General features: G+C 50.5%; 1 protein-coding gene across 1 annotated transcript in view; it reads right to left on the bottom strand.

The window, feature by feature from the left end:
• LOC122365317 overlaps positions 1–21,604 on the bottom strand; it is a 57,429-nt gene that overhangs the window by 9,292 nt on the left and 26,533 nt on the right. Inside the window, exons 25-48 of the mRNA XM_043336442.1 lie at positions 21,180–21,403; positions 19,099–19,257; positions 18,557–18,626; positions 18,007–18,186; positions 15,762–15,862; positions 15,461–15,716; positions 14,872–15,023; positions 12,707–12,827; positions 10,929–11,090; positions 10,275–10,518; positions 9,613–9,803; positions 8,955–9,091; positions 8,166–8,301; positions 6,173–6,307; positions 5,824–5,924; positions 4,863–5,005; positions 3,936–4,149; positions 3,693–3,822; positions 3,181–3,405; positions 2,637–2,809; positions 2,149–2,347; positions 1,639–1,740; positions 1,100–1,222; positions 362–543 (exon numbers count right to left, since the gene is read on the bottom strand). Coding sequence (XP_043192377.1) covers positions 362–543; positions 1,100–1,222; positions 1,639–1,740; positions 2,149–2,347; positions 2,637–2,809; positions 3,181–3,405; positions 3,693–3,822; positions 3,936–4,149; positions 4,863–5,005; positions 5,824–5,924; positions 6,173–6,307; positions 8,166–8,301; positions 8,955–9,091; positions 9,613–9,803; positions 10,275–10,518; positions 10,929–11,090; positions 12,707–12,827; positions 14,872–15,023; positions 15,461–15,716; positions 15,762–15,862; positions 18,007–18,186; positions 18,557–18,626; positions 19,099–19,257; positions 21,180–21,403 — 3,860 coding nt within the window. The remainder of the gene's footprint in view (positions 1–361; positions 544–1,099; positions 1,223–1,638; positions 1,741–2,148; positions 2,348–2,636; positions 2,810–3,180; positions 3,406–3,692; positions 3,823–3,935; positions 4,150–4,862; positions 5,006–5,823; positions 5,925–6,172; positions 6,308–8,165; positions 8,302–8,954; positions 9,092–9,612; positions 9,804–10,274; positions 10,519–10,928; positions 11,091–12,706; positions 12,828–14,871; positions 15,024–15,460; positions 15,717–15,761; positions 15,863–18,006; positions 18,187–18,556; positions 18,627–19,098; positions 19,258–21,179; positions 21,404–21,604) is intronic.

Raw genomic sequence — 21,604 nt, 5'->3', positions numbered from 1 at the left:
ACATCCGTCTACCATCCTTCCCGTCTCCGTCTGAACACACCGAATGTACAGACGCTCTCCTCGTCACCCCTGCCCCGATCTGTTCACGCTGAGGTCAGTGTGTGCGCAGCTCCCACCTGTTTGAGGTGGGTGACACCGTCCCAGTCCCTGTCCCGATCTGTCCACACTGAGGTCAGTGTGTGCGCGCAGCTCCCACCTGTTTGAGGTGGGTGACACCGTCCCAGTCCCTGTCCCGATCTGTCCACACTGAGGTCAGTGTGTGCGCGCAGCTCCCACCTGTTTGAGGTGGGCGACACCGTCCCAGTCCCTGTCCCGATCTGTTCACACTGAGGTGAGGTCAGTGTGTGCGCGCAGCTCCCACCTGTTTGAGGTGGGTGACACCGTCCCAGCTGGATGTCCAGTTGGCTCTCCAGACCGTTGGGTCGGTCTCGTTCTCCAACAGCGGGTGCAGCGGAGGGTCGTAGCACTTGACAACGGGTCGGCGGAAGTAGCAGTAGCGCTGGCACTTTTCAATCCGCACCGCGTGCCCCGTGCTGTTCACCTCTGCGGGTGACGGTGAGACCGGGCCCGTGACGTGATGGACAGACGGACAGTTGCACCAGGCGGCCGTGGGGTGGCAGACAGACTTTACACGAGGGGATCGCCAGGTGAGGGACAGACGTACAGACACCGGGCTGTTGCACAAGAGGATGCCACGTGACCAACATTCGTACGTACATTAGCTAGGGGACGTTACAGAGGCGTGGAGACTGCAGTTGCGTGTATAAAGATAACACCAGCGCCCAGAACTATCGACAACTGTGCAGTGAAGCACATTGCGCCCAGTGACTGGTGGCGGCGGTTGGAAGAGGAGCCTCACTAGTGGCCCAGTAATGGGCCTCATCAGTGCCTGTGAGTGGCCTCACCCGTGGCGCAGTACGGGCCGCTGGAAGGGGTCTGACCAGTGGCTGTAAGGAGCCTCAACAGTCATTAGTGTCTGGAAGGGGTGTCACCAGTGGCTGGGAGAGGAGAGGTCTCACCAGTACGCCTGGAAAAGACCTCACCCGTGGCGCAGTACGGCTGGAAGTAGCCTCACCAGTACGACTGAAAGGGGCCTCACCCGTGGCGCAGTACGGCTGGAAGATGTTTGTGGTGTCCAGGGACGTGCAGTTGTGGTATTCCACGCCGTCCTCCGGGCCGAGGAACGGGAAGATACACTGGTGGCCGCGGGTCGAGTAGCACGCTGAAACCAATCGGTAACGGGGGCAGGTCGGTAAAATGTCGACACTATCAACGAGTCGGTTTACAAACTAAACCGGCATGGCTAAATCGGAACACCAATGCCATGATACATCCACTAACTGTAGATCCTTCGCATTACGTACACATGTCTTGTCACACTTCAGATGATGTCTGCTTTGAAAATTGATGAAAAAACGCTGAAGATGTTAGCAACCTAAGGATGTTTCTATTATTATGACGTCGTTCTGTCACGGTTGCCACTGCTATGCCGTCTCATCAAAGCCTTCCCTAAGGTCAAGTCCTGTGGAAGGCTCTGGAGAAATGCCTCTGGTGCAGTTGCAGCTAATAACGCTCCCGAATGCAGCCGATAGCTCTGTAACTCAGGGCTGCAGCTCACAGTCAGAACTCACAACTCACCGGTGTGCTCGCAGAGGGCGGCAAAGTTGTCGAGACAGTCGTTGCGCAGCCAGTTGCTCTCGAGGTCGAGAGTGGCGCACTTATCGCGCCAGATTTCCGTCACTGGGAGGAGATGGCGCAGGAAGTTACTTTATTAAGGCATTCAAGCTAGATTAATACCGTAAGTGTTAGGAAGCTAGACATCACTAAGAAACACGTCATTATCAACACAGCACACCTCATGGACCTTCTCACACCCTGAATATTGTGGAACTTGGAAGCCTGAAAAAAAGGTTCGACAACTACACCATTTGGCTTGCAATATTGAATCTTACTCGTCTTTGCTAGAAGTTGAGTCAAAATAGAAGTCAACTGGTCCGCAGACTCTTAGCTAGTCAACGGTCACCTGGTACCATTCTTTTAGCTAATCAAGAGGCACCCGGGGGCCGGGACGATTCTCATAGCTAGTCAACAGACACCCGTGGAGCCACGTCCCGCGGCGCGCGCGGGGCGACCGCGGCGTCTGCTCACTGTTGGTGCCGTTGTTGTGCAGCTCCGTGACCTCGTCGGTCCACGTCATGGCGTTGTAGTCGATCCAGCGGACGCGCTGCACCACGTTCCCCACTGGCCGGTTCTGGTGCTCGGGCTCATCCACGAGAGCCGAAGGCCCGCGGAAGCTGATCCAGAACGGTGCCGTGGAAGCAGCGTTGCTTTCTTTTTCTACAAAGCTCTGAAAAGCGACACGGAATGTTGAATGTTGAATAGTGATAACTGAATATGTATATGATAACTGAACTTACCTCTGATTGATTTCATTATCCATTACTCATGAATGACTTTGAAAAGTGATTACCGATCAACTCATCCAAAAGCCTTCATTTGATGTTGTCATATTTCTACATACGCATGCTGCAATGCGCATAAGTAATTGTGTGTGTGTGTGTGAGCGGGAGGAAGAGGGTAATGAACCCATTAATGGCTGTGGGCCCGCTGGCCGCTGGGCCGTCAGTGTGTCTCACCATCATGGCTGCCTGTACCCGACCGGAGGAGACCACTGCCAGTCCGGTGTTGGGACCGTCGTTGTAGCACTCGCTGAACTTGGACCAGTAGGTGCCGTTGTCTGGACTGTGTCTCAGACACGTGTAGCCGCTGTCCAGCAGCGCCGTGTAGCCCGCCGGACAGGTGGGCAGACCTGGAGAGATTGGAGAGAGAGGTGAACCTGGCCAGATTAGAGGTAAGATGGGCAGAACTGGGGACTGAGGAGGCGAGCGACAAGACGGGCAGATTTGGGGAGGTGAGAGGTAAAATGAGCAGTCCTGCTTGGGCCGGGGATGTTAGACGGTATAGGTGCCAGATGGGCGAGCCTCGGAAGACGAGAGGTAAGGAAAAACCATTAATTACCGTAAGTTGCATACGTTTGGTACAGTAACCTGATGCTTTTCGCTTTGTTGAATGAACCAACTACTTGAACACAATGCTCCCATTGCCAAGGGATGCATTTATCTAAACATTCTATCCGCCTATCCTTGACGCTGTCAAATAGTGTTTGCCCTCTCCACCTACCCTGGTAGTGGCAGATAATGTTCGCCCTCTGGACGCACGATGACTCTCTCCAGGTGGCGAACCCGTCGTCACTGGCAACGACGGTGCAGGCGGGCGCGGCCATCGACGGCGGCGCGTCGAACCGGCTGTAGTTGCCAGAGGTGAACGGCTCCCAGTTGGGGTAGAAGAGCGACGTCTCGTCCTTCTCGTCTGAGCTGAGTCCCACCCAGTACGAGGTGTGGTTCACTGAGGCAGACCCCCGGTTATCGAACGGCGCTGAGTGATGTATGAGTGATGGATTGGTTCAGGGGAGGGGGATTCCGTTCCACGCTGAGGGACTTTAATAGAGCGCAAAGCTTTTATCCGTATAGCTCGCCACACAGACACAGACCGATAGGCCGCGCCTAAACCTGATAGCGATAAGAATTGTCTAAGGCTGCGCATTATGGCCCATGACGCTGATTTCGATGCTACTCGTCAGGACAGTATTAAAGTAATCTTGGTCCGGACAATCTACCATGCTGGACACTCACCTGCGGTCCAAAGGGCCTTCAGAAAGTCCGCTTGACGTGCGTCGCGGTCAGCCGCCACGAAACTGCCGGTGAGGGCGCACTTTCGCTCGGCGGTGGCGTAGTCTTCCCCGCGTGGTCGCTGGTTGGGTACCTGCCAATGTGGAGCGCGGCGTCAATCGGACTCTCACACCGGCGAATCGCAGGCACAAGGCGGCACAGTGACAGTGTCAGATCGGCAACGGCACGCCGCTGCCGGGTCCCTACCAGGTAGCAGTTGTCCTGGTGTCTGATGAAGCGGTCCGGACAGCTGGGGCTCCTGACCAGCAGGCAGACGTGCCGGCGCCTCTCCTGGCAGTCGGTGAGCTGGTAGCCGCCGTCCCGGATGGCCATACACTGGCCGGTGGAGCGGCGCCGCCGGCTGCTGGCGTCCGGTGTGGGCAGGCGTGCCACCGTGGCCGGTAACACCGGGTCGCCGCCACTGGGGGCAAGGGCAGCACGGAGAGGTCAGCTCACCTATCCCCGCCGGCCAGGGCGCAACTCTTCTCCTAGGCATCCCGCAGTACCCGACATTATACTTCATCCTAAGGTTCATTTGATGATATCTTGCCCTTTGCTGTCTGCCTGATGCATCCCGACGGCTAATTGTGTAAAAAATCTTGCAAATAAAACTGAGTTAACCCGATTTTAATTTGAGATTTTTAAATGAGGTTTTGGTTTCTTAGCCTTGAATTATAAGATACAGCCTTGAATTTAGTGTTATGCGTGATCAGGAATGATAAGTTACGGTCCAGGGTCATGGTGTGTCATTGACACACTGGATAGTGGATACGGGTCACGAGACACGTCGCCACACAGTGGATGAGGGTCGACTGCCTGCAGAAGCTGTGACAGTTCCAGAATAGAACCCCATCACTATTGAATGCTGACATTGTGCATAAGAGCCTACCCTGTCTGACAAGTTGTTTGTGAGTGCAGCTGTCCTCTTCTTTAGTTATCTGTATCTCAGTTTTGAATTGCTCATAGGCAGCACCACATCATTTCAGTATAGTTCCTATCCGCCCTCGAGGTCGATCGCTCAGCTCAGTCAGCTTTCTCAGTCAAGGCGCTTTTTTTGCGCACTTTTTCGTCTATTTGATAATTTTCCATGGTTTGACACCCTTTTAGGCCACCCGCACCAGGTGGCAGCCGTACCTGTTGGTGAGCCCGCCGGCGCGGTCGTCCAGACCCACCCAGAGGTCGTCAAAGCGTGCCGCCAAGTAGCCGAACATGCTGACGTGGCTGGCCTGGGGCGCGGCCAGCTTGCTGTACCCGCTCGTACTCAGCGAGCACTCCACCTGCCAGAGAGCAGCACAGTCGGCTTCACACTCATCCCCCCCCCCCCCAACGGCCAACCCCACAGACACACCACGCTCCTGACAAATGCGAAGCCAGATTCGTAATTAGCGCCCATGAATGTGTCGTATAGTACTTCACGTTTGTCAAGCCAGTCAAGTTGATCAAAGATCATCCAAGGCCCTGGAGTGAGGCCAACATGAAACTTAAAAAAAGCTGTTGATTTTGAACATAAAGTTATACAGACAAATAGATATATATTGAGTAGGAAAAACATACAGCACATGGGTGGACGCGTTTCGTCAGAGACTTTTTCAACACCCGAATATCGACAAAACACACACAGTTCTTGTGTGTTCGTATTGTTTTGTCGATATTCGGGTGTTGAAAAAGTCTCTGACGAAACGCGTCCACCCATGTGCTGTAGGTTTTTCCTACTCAATATATATCTATAAAGTTATACCTACCATTTCACATTTGGCACGCCTTGGCAAGACAAACGAGAAGGTGTGAATACTGAATATCTTTGTTTTACGGTCCATGTCTGTCGACGTTTTTTCCGAAAAAAAACAACTCAATCCCCATTTGGGGGTTCTGGACCTGATATTTAATCCTCACCAGTGTCACCGGTATTCCACAGACGCTCAGCCAGAGGGAAAGACGGTACCAACCACCCAACCCTCCGCTTCGCCTCTGTCTGAACTCGAGCTTGGTAAACAAGAGCGCATTCGCAGTTATATAGGCATCATATGAACCACAGACTTCTCTATATATAGAGAAGTCTGTGTATGAACTTATAAGAGTGATAAGCACACCTCACCTCTGCCTGGGCGAATGTGAGGCTACTGTTTGATACTCGGAAGCAGTCTCCTTGGTAGTAGAACGGGAACTCCTCCGGACAAATGTTTTTCCTCTGCTGACCTGTCGTGAAATTTTAACGTCAAATGAATGAAAACAGATACGATTGGACCAGCTGATGACTGAGGGTAGGCCCGTTCCGTTTTCCTGCAATATCTTTAAAAGCGCTAAATGTACCGACATGAAATTTCCAGTACCTACCCTCGGCTTTATCAATTTGACTAAAAGTACGTGTGCATAGTAGTGAAATTAAAGTGTTTCTGAAAGGTCTCAAACGTTTAAACGTTTAAAAGGACTTGATTCGGACTTACCCCTGTACGTGCACGCATAGTGGTGGCGTTCGTTGCAGTCTCGAACGTTGAATACGTATCCTCCTAACCAGCTGGTATCCTTCTGTAAAATGACACAGTCCTGCGGTGTGGTTCCTGGACCATTCTTCAACCATCCTGAAATCAAAGACACGTCACGTTGGCACTTAGCATCGAACTGAGATTGACAGAAGGGCATGGATAAACAATATGTCGAACAACAGACCGGGTGGTGAACCGGGAAGCAACAAGTGGAAGCAAGCTTATAGAAATATTTTGGAATCGTTGAAGATTTTTACTTTGTTTGTTATCAGCAGTAAGCAAACTCTCTGAACCGCAACTTCATTGCATATATTGCTGTTTACCCTGTCATTTTGTGCATCAGGTAAATAGGATCGATTCGACCAGTGGTAGGGTATAAACTAAGGTCAATTGAGATCTCACTTTGTACGTGTGCACGTGCAAAGGCCTCTTCTACAGCTCAAGACAGGGTGCGCTGATTGCGCTCAAAGTTGCTACGCTGGAAGGGACTGTTTCGGATGCTGCCCATGCCCATGAGTCTCATGAGTGTGTTGTCTCAGTCTGCACGTGCGCAAATGTGAATAGACTGATTCTAGATTCGCCTCAAAATGGCTGAGTGGACTGTTAAGTGTACCCAAAAGTTATTCGAATTCAAATGTGAAACATTTGATACCGGAGGATATCACAGGAGATGAGGATGATGATGATGAAGATGATGATGATGCTTAGTGAGGGTCCCGGCTTTGTCAACCTGTCCATTAACCCGCGCCCCGTAGGGGGGGGGCCGAAACGGCCCCCCCCCCTGTCCTTTTCGGTCGATATCTCCTAAACGGCTGGAGATATCGCAACCAAACTTTCAGGACCCCTCCGGGCATCAATTTTACACATTGTGACCAAAAATTTTTACAGAGGCTATGATAGATTGGCCACAAATGACGTCAGAGTGACGTCATGTTCTGTCATTTTCGACCGAAAAAAGACCTTCGCGAGAAGACCTGTCAGGACTACAGCTTTGAAGATACAGAAAAATGATCAAGACATAAAAGGTGTAGAATTGACAGGGCTACAAAACTGCTATCTCGAATTTTTGAAATTTTTGAGTTTTGATCCCCAAAAATCAAAAAAGCATTTTTTGGATATATTCGCCTAAAAATCCAAAAAGTTTTTTGAGTTTCGAAAAAACCGGAATATATGTGATAGTGCCTACCGTCTTCAATCTACATACCAAATTTCAGATCGATACCTCGTTTTTTGGCCAAGTTATAGCGAAAAAACTGTTCAAAAATGATGACGTCAAATTTTTAAACTCAATTTTTGGCAATTCTAGAGCTCGTAGAGCAAAACGAAGACCACCATTAGACTCCCCGTGACGAGCTGCATCGAATCAATACCCATTTTATGCAAAAATATCAACTTTGAAATTTGACCTAATTTGACCTGACCTTGACCTGACCTTCACAAAAACGTGACCTAGGCTGGCCCCAAAGGCTGCCTAACCCACATAATCGCATTTGTCATGTAAAATGGACCATAAAACATGTATCACACGACACATTCATATTGTGACCCCCGGTGACCTGACCTCGCTGTGACCTGACCTGGTATCAGTGACCTCAGATAGCAAAGTATTGTTTGACGAACAATGTACCATCGATGGTTTTCAATAAATTACCAATTTACTCGCTTTCACAGCACATTTCTTGAATTGCCTGTGAACGGTGAAAATCTGACCTTTGACCTGACCTGTGACGTCATCGGTTTGACCTAGGTCAATGAAATTTGGTCACAAGGTAGTTCCCGGGTGGGGCTATCGAACGCCGTTTGAATTTTGAAAATCGGCCGGTAACTTTCCGAGATCTTAGGGGGGGGCCGAAACGGCCCCCCCCCCCTACGGGTGGTAGGGTCCGCCGGTAGCCCTACGGGGCGCGGGTTAATTTACACATTTGAGCCTACTTTATGAAAAAAACATACTCACCTTGTTTAAAGGAGCCAGGTTCGCCCCAGATGTTCGTGAATGTGGGATCGTCGATCCTGTCGTATCCAATCCACACGAACTGCCGAGTAAGCTGGGCAGAATTCAGTGCCTTGACGAGGAGCGGCACAGTGTAGCGCTGCAATGTGGCACGCACGTTCAGCAGCAGTTCAGGCTTCTAGCTCTAAAAATGTTGAGTGCAGAGCAGAGCAGAAAAACTACCTGGGGTGGCACCCCCTCCCCCCATGTGGGGGCGAGGGTTTTAAATGTATGAAGACATCACCCGTGTCCTGTGGTCAAAACTTACATGAAATTCGTAATCAGGACGCCGAGAAACATTACAACCTCATTATATCAAGTTCTAACAGGTCCCAATTTTCCGGACTTTAAAGTCGTTGATGGTTTGATCTGAGCTGGAAGGTCAACCAATAACCTAGAACCTTAAAATTGGGTATCATCGGCTTTCTCTCGTCACGGGCAACACGCTTGTGTTTTTCCGCGAAGCTTTACCTCGATCAGGACCGAATGGCAGGGGGGGGGGATCCAACTATTCCCCTCTGATACAGGAGATACCAGTTGTACAAACTGACATATTCAATCACTCAATTTTCACTGCATTTTCCCCATGTCAAGATTTTTTTGTGGCCACTGTACGTCCCTACCTATATGTAAGACGCTGGCAAAAACACCAATACGGGCGAGGGTTAAGAATCTGCGCTGAACCCTCAAGAGACAATCTGGGGCCTATGAGACCATCGTGCAACCTTCAGAAGCCTGATGTTAGTATCTCACCTCATGAAAATACTTAATGTATAGCAAGTCCGCATTGTCCTCGTGGCATGCCGCCTGTGCCTCGTGGTAGGTTGCAGTGGTGTCGGAGACCTTGATGCACTGGTCGTCGAGGGGGTGGTAGCCTTCCGGGCAAGGATCTGTAAAACACAACGAACAATATTAACGCATAAATGTTGCGACATGGAGGACAGTCAAAAAACAATTACGGCGTTTTCTAACAAAACGTAATTGGCACGACATCGGTTTTGCCATAATTAAATTGCAATAATTTTCAGGTGACAATGTTGACGCATATCGAGCACTGAAATGCTGTTCCCTGGACATGTAAAAAATGTTGATGCGTGGTCACAAGATTGGTTGCGGGCAATCGAATATCTTCTCTCCATTTATGTTAATTATCATCATGTATGTTTTTACGTACGCATATATTATGTATTAACCTCGCAAGCCTTCCACGTACAGTGTCCTTTTCAATTGAACAAGGAAGTCCGAAAACAAAGATAATAAGTAATAAGGCGACAACAAGGAACTAAAAAGGCTCGAATCGCGCTGTGAAGGTGGAAGAAAATCGTATCACTGCGCGCAACAAGGACTGCCACAATGGCCGTTCGTTAACATCGCTCGAAGGTGACGACTGCCTTGGACTAATCATACTCACCCGTCAAATCGGGGGCGCATATGTAGTTCAGGCTGAGCGACTTGGTGTTCGCATACGCCGTCATTGGCTGCGGAGCCGAGGGCGGCTCCAGAGTGAAATACAAGCCCTGAGAGGTCTCATCCAGACAAGGAAACGGCTGATCATACTGATAATTGGTACCAGGAATTGCCCAGCGAGCCAGCTTGCCGTCTCTGTGGTTAGCAAAAATAAAAAACTTATTAGTAAAAATGGAAAGTAGCACGGAACACATAAACCTTCGTCGTCAAATTGGGCAGCGCCAGTCAAATTAACAACAATAATAGACAAGAAGAATAAGTGGAACCGCCACGACACCTTACATTACCGCTTCGCTTGAGTTCATCACAGATCTACTCATGACATGACAGCTTAGGTTCTGTTGTATCTTGAAATTTAGCATTTAGTCGACTGGTTCAACGTTATTTCCATTCAAAACAAAATTACACAATAACGCTGTGTCTGCAATGCACGTGAGCGCTCGACACTCTGGATTAATTGGTAGTTTTTCTCCATTACATGTCTTTAATTGTTTTTTGTTTTTTGCTTTGAAAAAGTTTGGATTTTTAGTGACCCGGATGTGGCTGACGGGTTGAGGCGTTCGCTGCCCTGTGGTAAGCGGCCGGTGGACGGCGGTCGTCACTCACACTGTGCGTGGCACCTGCCGGTCGGCGCGGCTCCGCCGCCAGAGGTCGGCGAACGAGAACCGACACTCGGTCAGGCCGATGATGGCCGGCAGCTTGCCGGGGTACTGGGCGGCCATCACACCCTGCAGCTGACGCAGCTCGGCGTCGCTGGAGGGCGTGAACAGCCGCTGACCCTTATCGTGGCACGCCGCCTCGGCCAGGACGCTGACAGTGACGGTCGTGGTGCTCACCTCCAGACACCGACCTGTGGGCGGCAGCAAGGCGGGCGTCGGCCTCTTCGGAGGCGACATCGCTCCGTGGTGCATCACTTCTCACAGGTACTTACATCTTATTCGTCCAAAACGTTTCCATGAATCCGCAAAACTGTGACTGCTAGAGATCAATCAAGAAGGCATCGAGGAAAGAGGACCAGGGGGGGGGGGGGGCGGCAGTTATAACTGGAGGTAGATGCTTCCCCCTTTCTTGTCCCCTTTCAAAGAGCTGCGACTCAACTGATTGCTATTGGTATGCACTGGGCGCTACGACTTCATCCCAGGACTATCACCAAATGTGAGGCCGGTCCTCGATGGGACTGATGGGCAGCTCTGATGCTGACTGGAGCCTTGTCGGACCGCCCGGCGTGCCTGCAGGGCTGCTGCTGGGCGCCAAGCTCACCATTGAACGTGATCTGTCCGTCGGCACAGGCGGCGCGGCACACGGTGTAGGCGGGCGTGTCGCAGGCGAGCACCACCCAGCGGTACGGAGGGCCCACGGTCGTGTCAATGAACACGCACCCCTCCTTGGCCGCTTCGCCGGCTGCCGCCCAGTTGAAGAATCCTGCACGTATGGAGACAGGGAGGAGCAATCAGAGAAGGGACGGGCGCCAGTACACAAGGATACTAAAACAGTCAGTCGTTTGCCTGGGCGTATACGAGTATGACCTGGTGGATTTACGTAAGTACTTGCGGGTTGCATGTAACTGCATAATGCATATACAGGTAAACGTACGTACTTACATTTGGACACAGGTCTGGCTAACCAGTCCCGGGAAGCGAGCGACACGCGTTAGTTTCCGAACTTATTGTGGGCGGCAAGAGATAAATGGTGACATGCATCCCACAGATAATTGTATGCTTGCGTCGTAATCGAATCGTTTAACCCGTCGTTTAACGTCGTTGCTGGGGGAGGGGGGCTTTAAACGCCCCCAGACGATAACTCGAGAACCAATGGGTGCAACGCAACGCGCGAGGCGGCAAACGAAAGAACGTGACCAGACGTTTCGAATGAGTATGGTACTTGAAAGTGGAATTTTGAGGTCACAGGTCGGGCAAGTCACTCGCGGGTCAGTGTGGACAAGGATATTGCAAACAATATCATATACAGGGTGTCCCAAAAGTAAGGTCATGATTTAAAACTTAAATATCTCGAGAATTAAGAGTCCGAATCACTTCCAATTTTAACACGTGCAAGGTACATCCATAAAATTATTTTCTTGCATGCTTAAACCATTTTTGATCATAACTACACCGAGCAGTAGGCATACAACTGAGAAGGTCGAAATTCAACTCTTAGAGAGGGTCCGTCATTAAAACAAAGGGTAAATACCGCCCAGTTTTTGGCCCTAAGCAGACCCTATCAGCTCGCCCTATCTCTGAACTCATGCATAGTTTCGCCTCAACCGGTAAAACGTCAGAAAAAGGTATAATGTACGCACAGGGCATGTATACTTAGCCACCTGTGCTTCGAGGTCCTGAGGACGACAGCGGGAATCGGGTGAAAATAAATCAAGAGAGGTGGCCGAGAGTCCTCCCAGTGGTTCTTCCGCTCGTCGCAACGCAGCTGTGCCGACTCCATCAATCAGCAGTGGTTTCAGCAGGATGGAGACCATCCTTGCACCGTCCTGAAGATCATGCATTGTCTCCGAGAGTGGATGTGAGATCGCGTAATTTTCAGTCAGGGCAACGCCATTGAATGGCCTCCGCGGTCACCTGACGTTACACCTTCATATTTTTATTATCTGGGTACACAACGGAAAGGTTGTCTTTTAGGACAACCCAACGAGCCGGGAAGAACTAAAGGATGATCCCTCCGAGCAAACATAGGCGGCATCTCACCAGAGAATCGCTCCAGAATAGTGGAAGAAGTAAAACGCAGTCTATTCGTGCACGCGGCCCGAAATGGTAGCCATGCAGAAAAGCAGCAAATGTGGGGCTACGAGCCAATGTATTGACTCATATGTATATCAGAATAGAATTTTATAAAATGCTCTTTCATATGATGTCCTATTTATTTCTATCCATCGCGTATTTTTGGCGGTGTAGCCAAAACAAATGATGACCTTACTTTTGGGACACCCTGTATATAACAGACTGCACACACTTGGGTTTTCACGAGTCCAATGCCGGTGAACTTCAAGTAACACGAGAAATGTGTAAAATCGAGTAACTACGTACCGATATCCAGGCCACCATTCCAGAACCATTGACCATTGCTCTTGTAGCCAGAGGTGCGGATGTAGTCAAAGTTTGGAAAATATGTTTTGTCCTTCTCCTGGATGAATTCGTCAATTACTTCCTGGAAAAGGCATTGATTTCATTGTAATAAACACGGGAAGATAAAAGAAACATCTGAAAGGTCCTGTAGGCATTCCAACGAAATACAGTTTACCCGCGCCCCACTGGGGTCTGTGTATAACACGCCCCACTGGGGGGGGGGCTATTCATAGCCCCCCCCCCCCCCCCCTCCTAACTCCGAAACTGCTGGGCCGATCGTCAAATTCAAACGGCATCTGATAGCCCCGGAAAAACTGTCGAGTGAATCCTAATTTCATTGACCTCGAGGTCACTGATGACGTCACAGGTCAGGTCAAAGTAAAAACAGGTCAGGTCAAAGTAAAAATTATCGATATTTGGCTTGTTCACTTTTTGGGCTCTGGCTGCCGTCTTACATGTCAGATCAGGCTGATTTTTGGTTTACACACTCGTGAACAGATGTTTTAGATACCCTGAGGGTACGAAACTTGTACTTTGATTTTCAGGTCGGGGTCAGGTCATCATAGGTCACGGAAATCTTATGTCATAAGTCGGTAACGTGACACATGTTTTATAGTTTATTTAGGCCATAGATTTCGAATTCGGTGTCGCCTGTGTCATTTGAGGCCATTTTTATCTGAATATAGCTGAGGTCAGGTCACTATCAGGTCAAAAAAGGTCAAATTTCAAAGTGAAATTTTTCAACAAAAAACATGTCTATCGGATGCAGTTTGAGCTCAGGAACACGATGGTGCTATTTATATTGGTGTACGATGTCAAATTCGTACAAAAAATTGATTTGAAAAAATAAAATTGTGAAATTTTTTGCTATAATGCGTATAACTTGGCCATTTTTGAAGATATCTGGCTAAAACTTGGTTGAGTAAGTCATAAGCATTATTTCTATCATATATATTCCGTTTTTTTTCGAAATGTCAAAAAGTTATTGAAAAAAGATAGAAATACAAATTTTGAATTTTAATATATATATAATTTTCTAAATTTTCAAAAAATTGAAAATTCGAGATAGCAGTTTCATAGCGCAATCTATGCGGAGTCCTCTCATGCAAAGAAATTGGATCTAGCTAAAAAAACTGAGCTCTTGGGAGCGATTCCCGTGGTTCAATGTTTTGCGTCGAAATCGGCCGAACATGACGTCACTCTGACGGCATTTCCGGCCGACCTATGATAGATACGGAGTTCAAATGTTGACACAAAATGTCAAATTGATGCAGCCGAAGGTACTGAAAGTTTGGTGGCGGTAGGTCTAGCGGTTTAGAAGTTATTGCAGAAAAAACGGGAGGGGGGCTATGAATAGCCTCCCCCAGTGGGGCGCGGGTTAATGCTCTAACTACATATGTAGATGCCGACATCTATGAATTCATCAAGTACCTTTTCGTATCTCGACAAAGTTTTCTCCTGCTTAGAAATTTACTGGATTTCACCTTTCTGGGGTCCAGCAAAATGGTATTTGAACGAGATATCTTTCTAGTTGAGGTTTATTTGCCATTGGGTCTACAGTGCAGGGATTTTTCTATCTCGCACTCCTCTGAGATGCAAAGATAAGAATTTGTTATATCTGCATCCCTCTGAGATGCAAAGATAAGGTCTCGAGGGTTCATAGCGAAAAATCAAGAGCTCATGTGATGATGGGTCACGATGGGTCAATACCCGAACGACATTTTTATAATGGTTGTTTAACTATGGATGAAACTTATGAAATAAGAACAAACTACTCTGAATCTATTTTTACATAGATGAATGCATTTAAATATAATATTTCATTAATTAGCAATAAACCTCAACATAGAAAGATATAGGATTCCTCATGGCTCACTCGTGGAAGATCGGATATTTTTTCCTCGCGTGTTACAGAAAAACCTCGCTCCTTCGTCGCTCGGTTTTTCAGTAACCCGCTTGGAAAAGATATCCTTATCTTCCACTCGGAGCCATGAGGAATCCTCTTTATCTTGGCTTGCGGAAAAATATAAAATTCGACAAGTTTGACATAAATAAAGGCAGAGATAGACGCACGTTGGAGCAGACAGAGTCAGAGTCAGACCCACAGAGACAGTTGGCCATCTTACCTGATGTTCTTTGGAGAATGGAATAGCTAGCTCAGCGTTGATATTGCTACACACTCCTGCAGCTTCAGTGTCATCGGTGATTTTCTCGTGATGGAGATAGGCACATTTGCCCTCTCCGCTGCCCTCAAACGGTGCATCGCAGTACGGGTTATCTGTCGAATAAGCATATAAAAGTATCATGTGAAGTCAGAAGACAAAAAATTGTGTCCAATATAGGTATACCTATACTACATATATGTAGGTGAAAAGTATGCATGATTCACATGTAGGTACTTACATATCAGATATGTGCATTCAATTATATGAGTAGGTAGACGTAAATATTGTACCCACTCTTAAAATGTTGGATTGTTTTATCGATGAATTATTATACGTATATACAAGCATAGGTATCATAGCATGTATGTGCATTACACATAGGTGCGCACTGCGCATTACGTACTCGGTTGATATGGGACAGTTTGGTAATCTTTCGCTTTGTCTGGGGGTCTTTAAAAAATGTATGATTTTGCTCAACTTGCGAATGCCTATTTCACACAGACATGGGTTATGCTTAGGGGCGGCGGCGGCGGCGGCGGCGGCGTCTCACCGGGCGGCCAGATGTTCTCGTGGCACTCGCCCCAGGCGTCCGGACGGGTCATGACGCCGGCCGCGTCGTTGGCGGTGCTGCACCAGAAGCGTCCACCCGTGTCCGGCGTGGTGAGCCCGGTGACCTTGGTGCACCGCTCGTAGCGCACGCCGCCGGCGATGAACGGAAACTGGCAGCGCTCCGGGCTGGCCGGGCCGGCCACCGTCCGCTCGTCTGCCGGGAGAGGGCAGCCGCTCTGACCGACTAGCCGACCACACTGCTCGGTGCAGCCGCTCTAACCGACCAGCCCAGCCAGTCACACTGCTCGGTGCAGCCAGTCACACCGCTCGTAGCGCACGCCGCCGGCGATGAACGGAAACTGGCAGCGCTCCGGGCTGGCCGGGCCGGCCACCGTCCGCTCGTCTGCCGGGAGAGGGCAGCCGCTCTGACCGACCAGCCGGCCACACTGCTCAGTGCTCACTGCTCAGTGCAGCCACTCTGACCGACCATCCCAGCCAGTCACACTGCCCAGGGCAGCCACTCTGACCGACCAGCCCAGTCAGTCACACTGCTCAGTGCAGCCGCTCTGACCGACCAGCCGGCCACACTGCTCACTGCTCAGTGCTCAGGGCAGTCGCTCTGACCGACCAGCCGGTAACACTGCTCAGCTCAGGGCAGCCACTCTGACCGACCAGCCGGCCACACTGCTCAGTGCAGTCGCTCTGACCGACCATCCCAGCCAGTCACACTGCCCAGTGCAGCCGCTCTGACCGACCAGTCGGTCATACTGCCCAGTGCAGCCGCTCTGACCGACCAGCCGGCCACACTGCTCAGTGCTCACTGCTCAGGGCAGCCGCTCTGACCGACCAGCCGGTAACACTGCTCAGCTCAGGGCAGCCACTCTGACCGACCAGCCGGCCACACTGCTCAGTGCAGTCGCTCTGACCGACCAGCCCAGCCAGTCACACTGCCCAGTGCAGCCGCTCTGACCGACCAGCCGGTCATACTGCTCGGTGCTCACTGCTCAGGGCAGCCGCTCTGACCGACCAGCCGATCACACTGCTCACTGCTCAGTGCTCACTGCTCAGGGCAGTCGCTCTGACCGACCAGCCGGTAACACTGCTCAGCTCAGGGCAGCTACTCTGACCGACCAGCCGGCCACACTGCTCAGTTCTGACCGCTGTGTGCATGGTGCTGGCACATGAGTATCAGCATCAATTAAATTGAAATAAAAGTAAGTAGTTAATGATAACCAGCTGATACAGATTGTTGATTTACTTGTACCGATATGGTATGTGTGCCAGCTAAAACCGATATCGCGGAGTTTAGTACATGATACTAGATGTTAGGTTGATGCAAATTGCAATCATTCGAAGGGTCTGGAGCTGAAGCCACTAGCTGACGTTATTCAAACCGGTCTGTATTTGTAGAAAACCAGCATCACATTCGTTTCTTGCACTGACTCACCGCCAGGAGGACATTATCCCCAGTTCTCTCACCGCTGGGAGGACAGTATCCCCAGCTCTCTCACCGCTGGGAGGCCAGTATCCCCAGTTCTCTCACCACCGGGAGGACAGTACAGTATCCCTATTTATCTCACCGCTAGGAGGACAGTATCCTGAGTTCTCTCACCGTCGGGAGGACAGTATCCCCAGTTACCCCACCGCTTGGAGGACAGTATCCCGAGTTCTCTTACCGCCGGGAGGACAGTATCCCCAGTTACCCCACCGCTGGGAGGACAGTATCATAAATTATCTCACCGCCGGGAGGACAGTATCCCCAGTTATCCTACCACAGGGAGGACAGTATCCCCAGTTATCCTAGCACAGGGAGGACAGTATCCCCAGTTATCTCACCGCCGGGAGGACAGTATCCCCAGTTACCCCACCGCAGGGAGGACAGTATCCCCAGTTATCTCACCGCCGGGAGGACAGTATCCCCAGTTATCTCACCGCCGGGAGGACAGTACAGTATCCCCAGTTCTCTCACCGCCGCGGGAGGACAGTATCCCCAGTTACCCCACCGCCGGGAGGACAGTATCCCCAGTTATCTCACCGCCGGGAGGACAGTATCCCCAGTTATCCTAGCACAGGGATGACAGTATCCCCAGTTATCTCACCGCCGGGAGGACAGTATCCCCAGTTATCTCACCGCCGGGAGGACAGTATCCCCAGTTATCTCACCGCCGGGAGGACAGTATCCCCAGTTATCCTACCACAGGGAGGACAGTATCCCCAGTTATCCTAGCACAGGGAGGACAGTATCCCCAGCTATCTCACCGCCGGGAGGACAGTATCCCCAGTTCTCTCACCGCCGGGAGGACAGTATCCCCAGTTCTCTCACCGCCGGGAGGACAGTATCCCCAGTTACCCCACCGCAGGGAGGACAGTATCCCCAGTTATCTCACCGCCGGGAGGACAGTATCCCCAGTTATCTCACCGCCGGGAGGACAGTATCCCCAGTTATTCTAGCACAGGGAGGACAGTATCCCCAGTTATCCTAGCACAGGGAGGACAGTATCCCCAGTTATCTCACCGCCGGGAGAACAGTATCCCCAGTTATCTCACCGCCGGGAGGACAGTATCCCCAGTTGTCTCCGTCCACCAGGCCGTCGCCGGTGACGACGGTAGCGCACCAGGCCTGGCCACGGTCCGTGTTCTCGGCGCAGGAGGAGTAGTTTCGGCCGGCGTACGTGAACGGGAATTGGCAGAGCTGGCCGCCCGCAGGACCTGACTCTGTGTACTCCACTGCAGCGGAAACCGGGGCGGGGACCGCCGTCACACATCGCAACAACAGCCAACGGGGCGCAAAGGGTGCTCAGACTCTGCTGCGAATCTGCTGTGGGAAATCAAAGTAACCATCCGGGCGATAAGTAAAGTTGTTTAAAAGCTTTAAACTGATAGCCGAGGATGCGTATACAAAAGCATCAAGTCATGATGTATGCTTAAATGACATTGGCGCATTGCGTTTTAATGCCAGTGGCGTGAGAAGAGACAGAAGGGGGAGAGAAAAAAGAAAGAAAAAGAGAGACGGGGAGGGAGGGAGAGAGCAACTGCGCTAATGAATGCATGGCTGGCTTATCGACAATTATCAACTGTAGCTGTGCTTACTGCTTACCATTCGCTTCACATGCGTGATACGCCATTCCCACGTCACAAGGCACGTTCTGGAAAGTGTCGCCTTTCATCTGAAACATCAATATGTGATGTTTATGCATCATTGGGTCGAAACAAATCTGTTGTCATTATTTTATGAACAATGGATGGTGAGCAATAGGTAGTCTGTGATAAAAGTGCTGCTGGAGTTCAGTTTTGTTACATCTAAATGTTTGTCGTTGCCTCAATAAGCTCCATACCGGCGATTTACCGAAGATATATGTGAATGCGCTTTACCGATATGTTTTATTTCCTGAATTTTGTTTTTTTGTTCATAGGCCTATGAACAAAAAATCAAATTCAGGGAATTCAGGGGGAATTCAGGGGGACCCTTTCAGGGCCGTGGGATCAGAGGGCAAGGTTTATATTGATAGAGACAAGTAGAAAAACACGGAAAAACACATGCACTATTTGTTACGTGTTTTCTAGAGGGCAAGGTTTGCAGCACAAAGTAGGTAATTCACTATATGTACGACCCCTGTCTCGGCAGCGGTGGCTACTCACCACGACGCACGTGGTGTTGTACGTCCCCAACAGGGCGTCGTCGAAGCTGCTCTTGACGAGCTCCAGGACTCGGGGTGAGGGGCGACGGCCAGAGTCCAGGATAAGGTGCGGGTCGGCGGCGTTCCAATAGTAGCCGCCAAAGGCCACGTACTGCTTAAACTGGAAGAGAAATCCCCATCGCAGGCATTAGATGCTGTGAATGAGTGCGAGAGAGAGAGAGAGAGAGAGAGAGAGAGAGAGAGAGAGAGAGAGAGAGAGAGAGAGAGAGAGAGAGAGAGAAGAAAAAGAAAGAAAGAAAGAAAGAAAGAAAGAAAGAAAGAAAGAAAGAAAGAAAGAAAGAAAGAAAGAAAGAAAGAAAGAGAGAGAGAGAAAGAGAGAGAGAGAGCGAAAGAGAGGGCGAAAGAGAGAGAGAGAGCGAAAGAGAGAGAGAGAGAGAGAGAGAGAGAGAGAGAGAGAGAGAGAGAGAGAAAGAGAGAGAGTGAGAGAGAGAGAGAGAGAGAGAGAGATGCGGGATGGAGGGAGGCAGTGGTAGAGACGGAAGCACAGACAGAGACAGACTAACGAAGTGCAGAAGACAGGCATTTACATGGGCAGCATATCTTGTGCTCAATTTAGTAGCTGACCGCATGGCTGAAAACGGGAGCAAGAAGAATATGTCATTTTCGAACTCGATGACCTCTAATCTTACTTTTTTAATTTAGTCCGAAACTTTTGATAGGAAGGATTCACAAGGACAGAGCCACCACTAAGCGAAGCTTGTTGCGGTGACCCTGCCCTCTACCCTCCGATCGCGCAATTCCGATTCTATGGCAGAATTTAGAGTCCAAAGTTTAACGTGCGCACACAGCCGCGCAAGGCCGGTCCCCTCACTGACTTCGCCTGGCTACGGCCTGCCACCAACCGCAACCATACCCGTCAGGAGGCCTATAAACGTCAAGCGCCCGTCGCGCTTCGAACTCGGACTGTTTTAACCGGGAACGCGTGCTCTCATCACGCGGAGTCCAACGCTCAACCGACTGAGCTACGGGACCGGCTTAACCCTCGCCGGCACAGGCCATTTTGAGTCCTTCGACGGCACAAGGGGGGGGGGGGTTGGTACGACCCCCCTCGCGTTTGGCCCCTGATCGAGCTAGAGCTTCGCGGGAAAAAAACGAGCGTGTTGCCCGTCACGAGAGGAAGCCGATGATACCCAATTTTAAGGTCCTAGGTCATCTGGTGACCTTCCAGGTCAGGTCAATGACCCGAAAACCGGGAAAATCGGGACCTGTTAGAAAGTCGTAAAGTGTGGCTGCTATGTGGTTTTCCGGGGTGCTGATCACGAATATCGTGTTAGTTTTGATCAGAGATGATGTCTTTAAGCATTTAGACCAGGTCGGGTCAGGTCAGGTCAGGTCAACCGGTAGGGGTTGTGACGGGTATTCGTAATACGTGTCAACCGCCTCGGACAGCTTCGTAACATGTTACGAAGGCACCAAAACTACTTCGTAAATGTTCAAATGGTTGCTAAATTCGAATTCAGCTCCAAAAACTAGCCTAGAAACATGTAAAACTCGAAAAAGTGAACCGAGGTCACCCGAGGTCACCAAAGGTCAATGACCTGACCTGACCTTCAGGTGACCTTGACACCCACCCTAATGCATGGGAGCAACATCAAATCACATGCTTGAACGTTTGAAACCACGAAAAGCTTGCAAACGCGCGGCTAATGCGAGCCGACATGCGCCGAACCGCGATTTCGGCCAAACATGGTCACAGAAAAGAGGTCACAGGTCAAAGGTCATTGGGGTCAGGGTCATGAAATTTTCAGGGTAGGTGTAAAATTGATCAATGCGAGGGTACTGAAAGTTTCGTCGCGATCGGCCGCTTTTTACGCGAGTTATTCGCGAAAAACCTTAGGGGGGGTTGCATCAACCCCCCCCCCCTGTGCCGGCGAGGGTTAAAAGTGTTCATGCGCCTGTTCATGCGTTGTCAGATCGCATCCCATATTTCCATATTCCATACATGCCTACATACATACTTCCCAACAGCATCTAACTAACCAAGACGCTATATGCGTATCGTACAAGTCCATGCGTTCTTACCTCGGGGAACACCTTCGACACGTTGTTTTTGATCAGCTCGTAGTGGAAGGGCGACTCCAGGGTGAGTGGCCGCGAGCCGAGTCTCTCGCAGAAGTCCCTCTGTTGGCCGGGCGTCCTGGGCGGGATGAGGACCTCCTCGTCGCGGTAACTGCTGAGCAGTAGACAGATCGGCGCCGAGCGGGGCGGCGCGGCGATCTCCAGGAAACCCACCGGACACTGCCGCACTGGCACGAGAGCGGGGGGGGGTCAGTCGAGGGAAACCCGACGGACGCTCCCAACCCGAGAGCTAGGAACCCACCAGCCAAACCCACGGGACATTGCCCACCGGACACTGCATCACCGCGTGGAGAGGTGCTGTGTGACTCTCACCGGGACACACCAGTCCAGACAGGTGGTTTTTCTGCCGGGACAGGAGTCCAGACAGG

This window comes from Amphibalanus amphitrite, unplaced genomic scaffold (assembly GCF_019059575.1).
Source record: "Amphibalanus amphitrite isolate SeventyFive unplaced genomic scaffold, NRLGWU_Aamphi_draft 000730F_arrow, whole genome shotgun sequence".
Classification (NCBI taxonomy): domain Eukaryota; kingdom Metazoa; phylum Arthropoda; class Thecostraca; order Balanomorpha; family Balanidae; genus Amphibalanus; species Amphibalanus amphitrite.
This window is presented reverse-complemented; position numbering and strand designations above follow the sequence as displayed.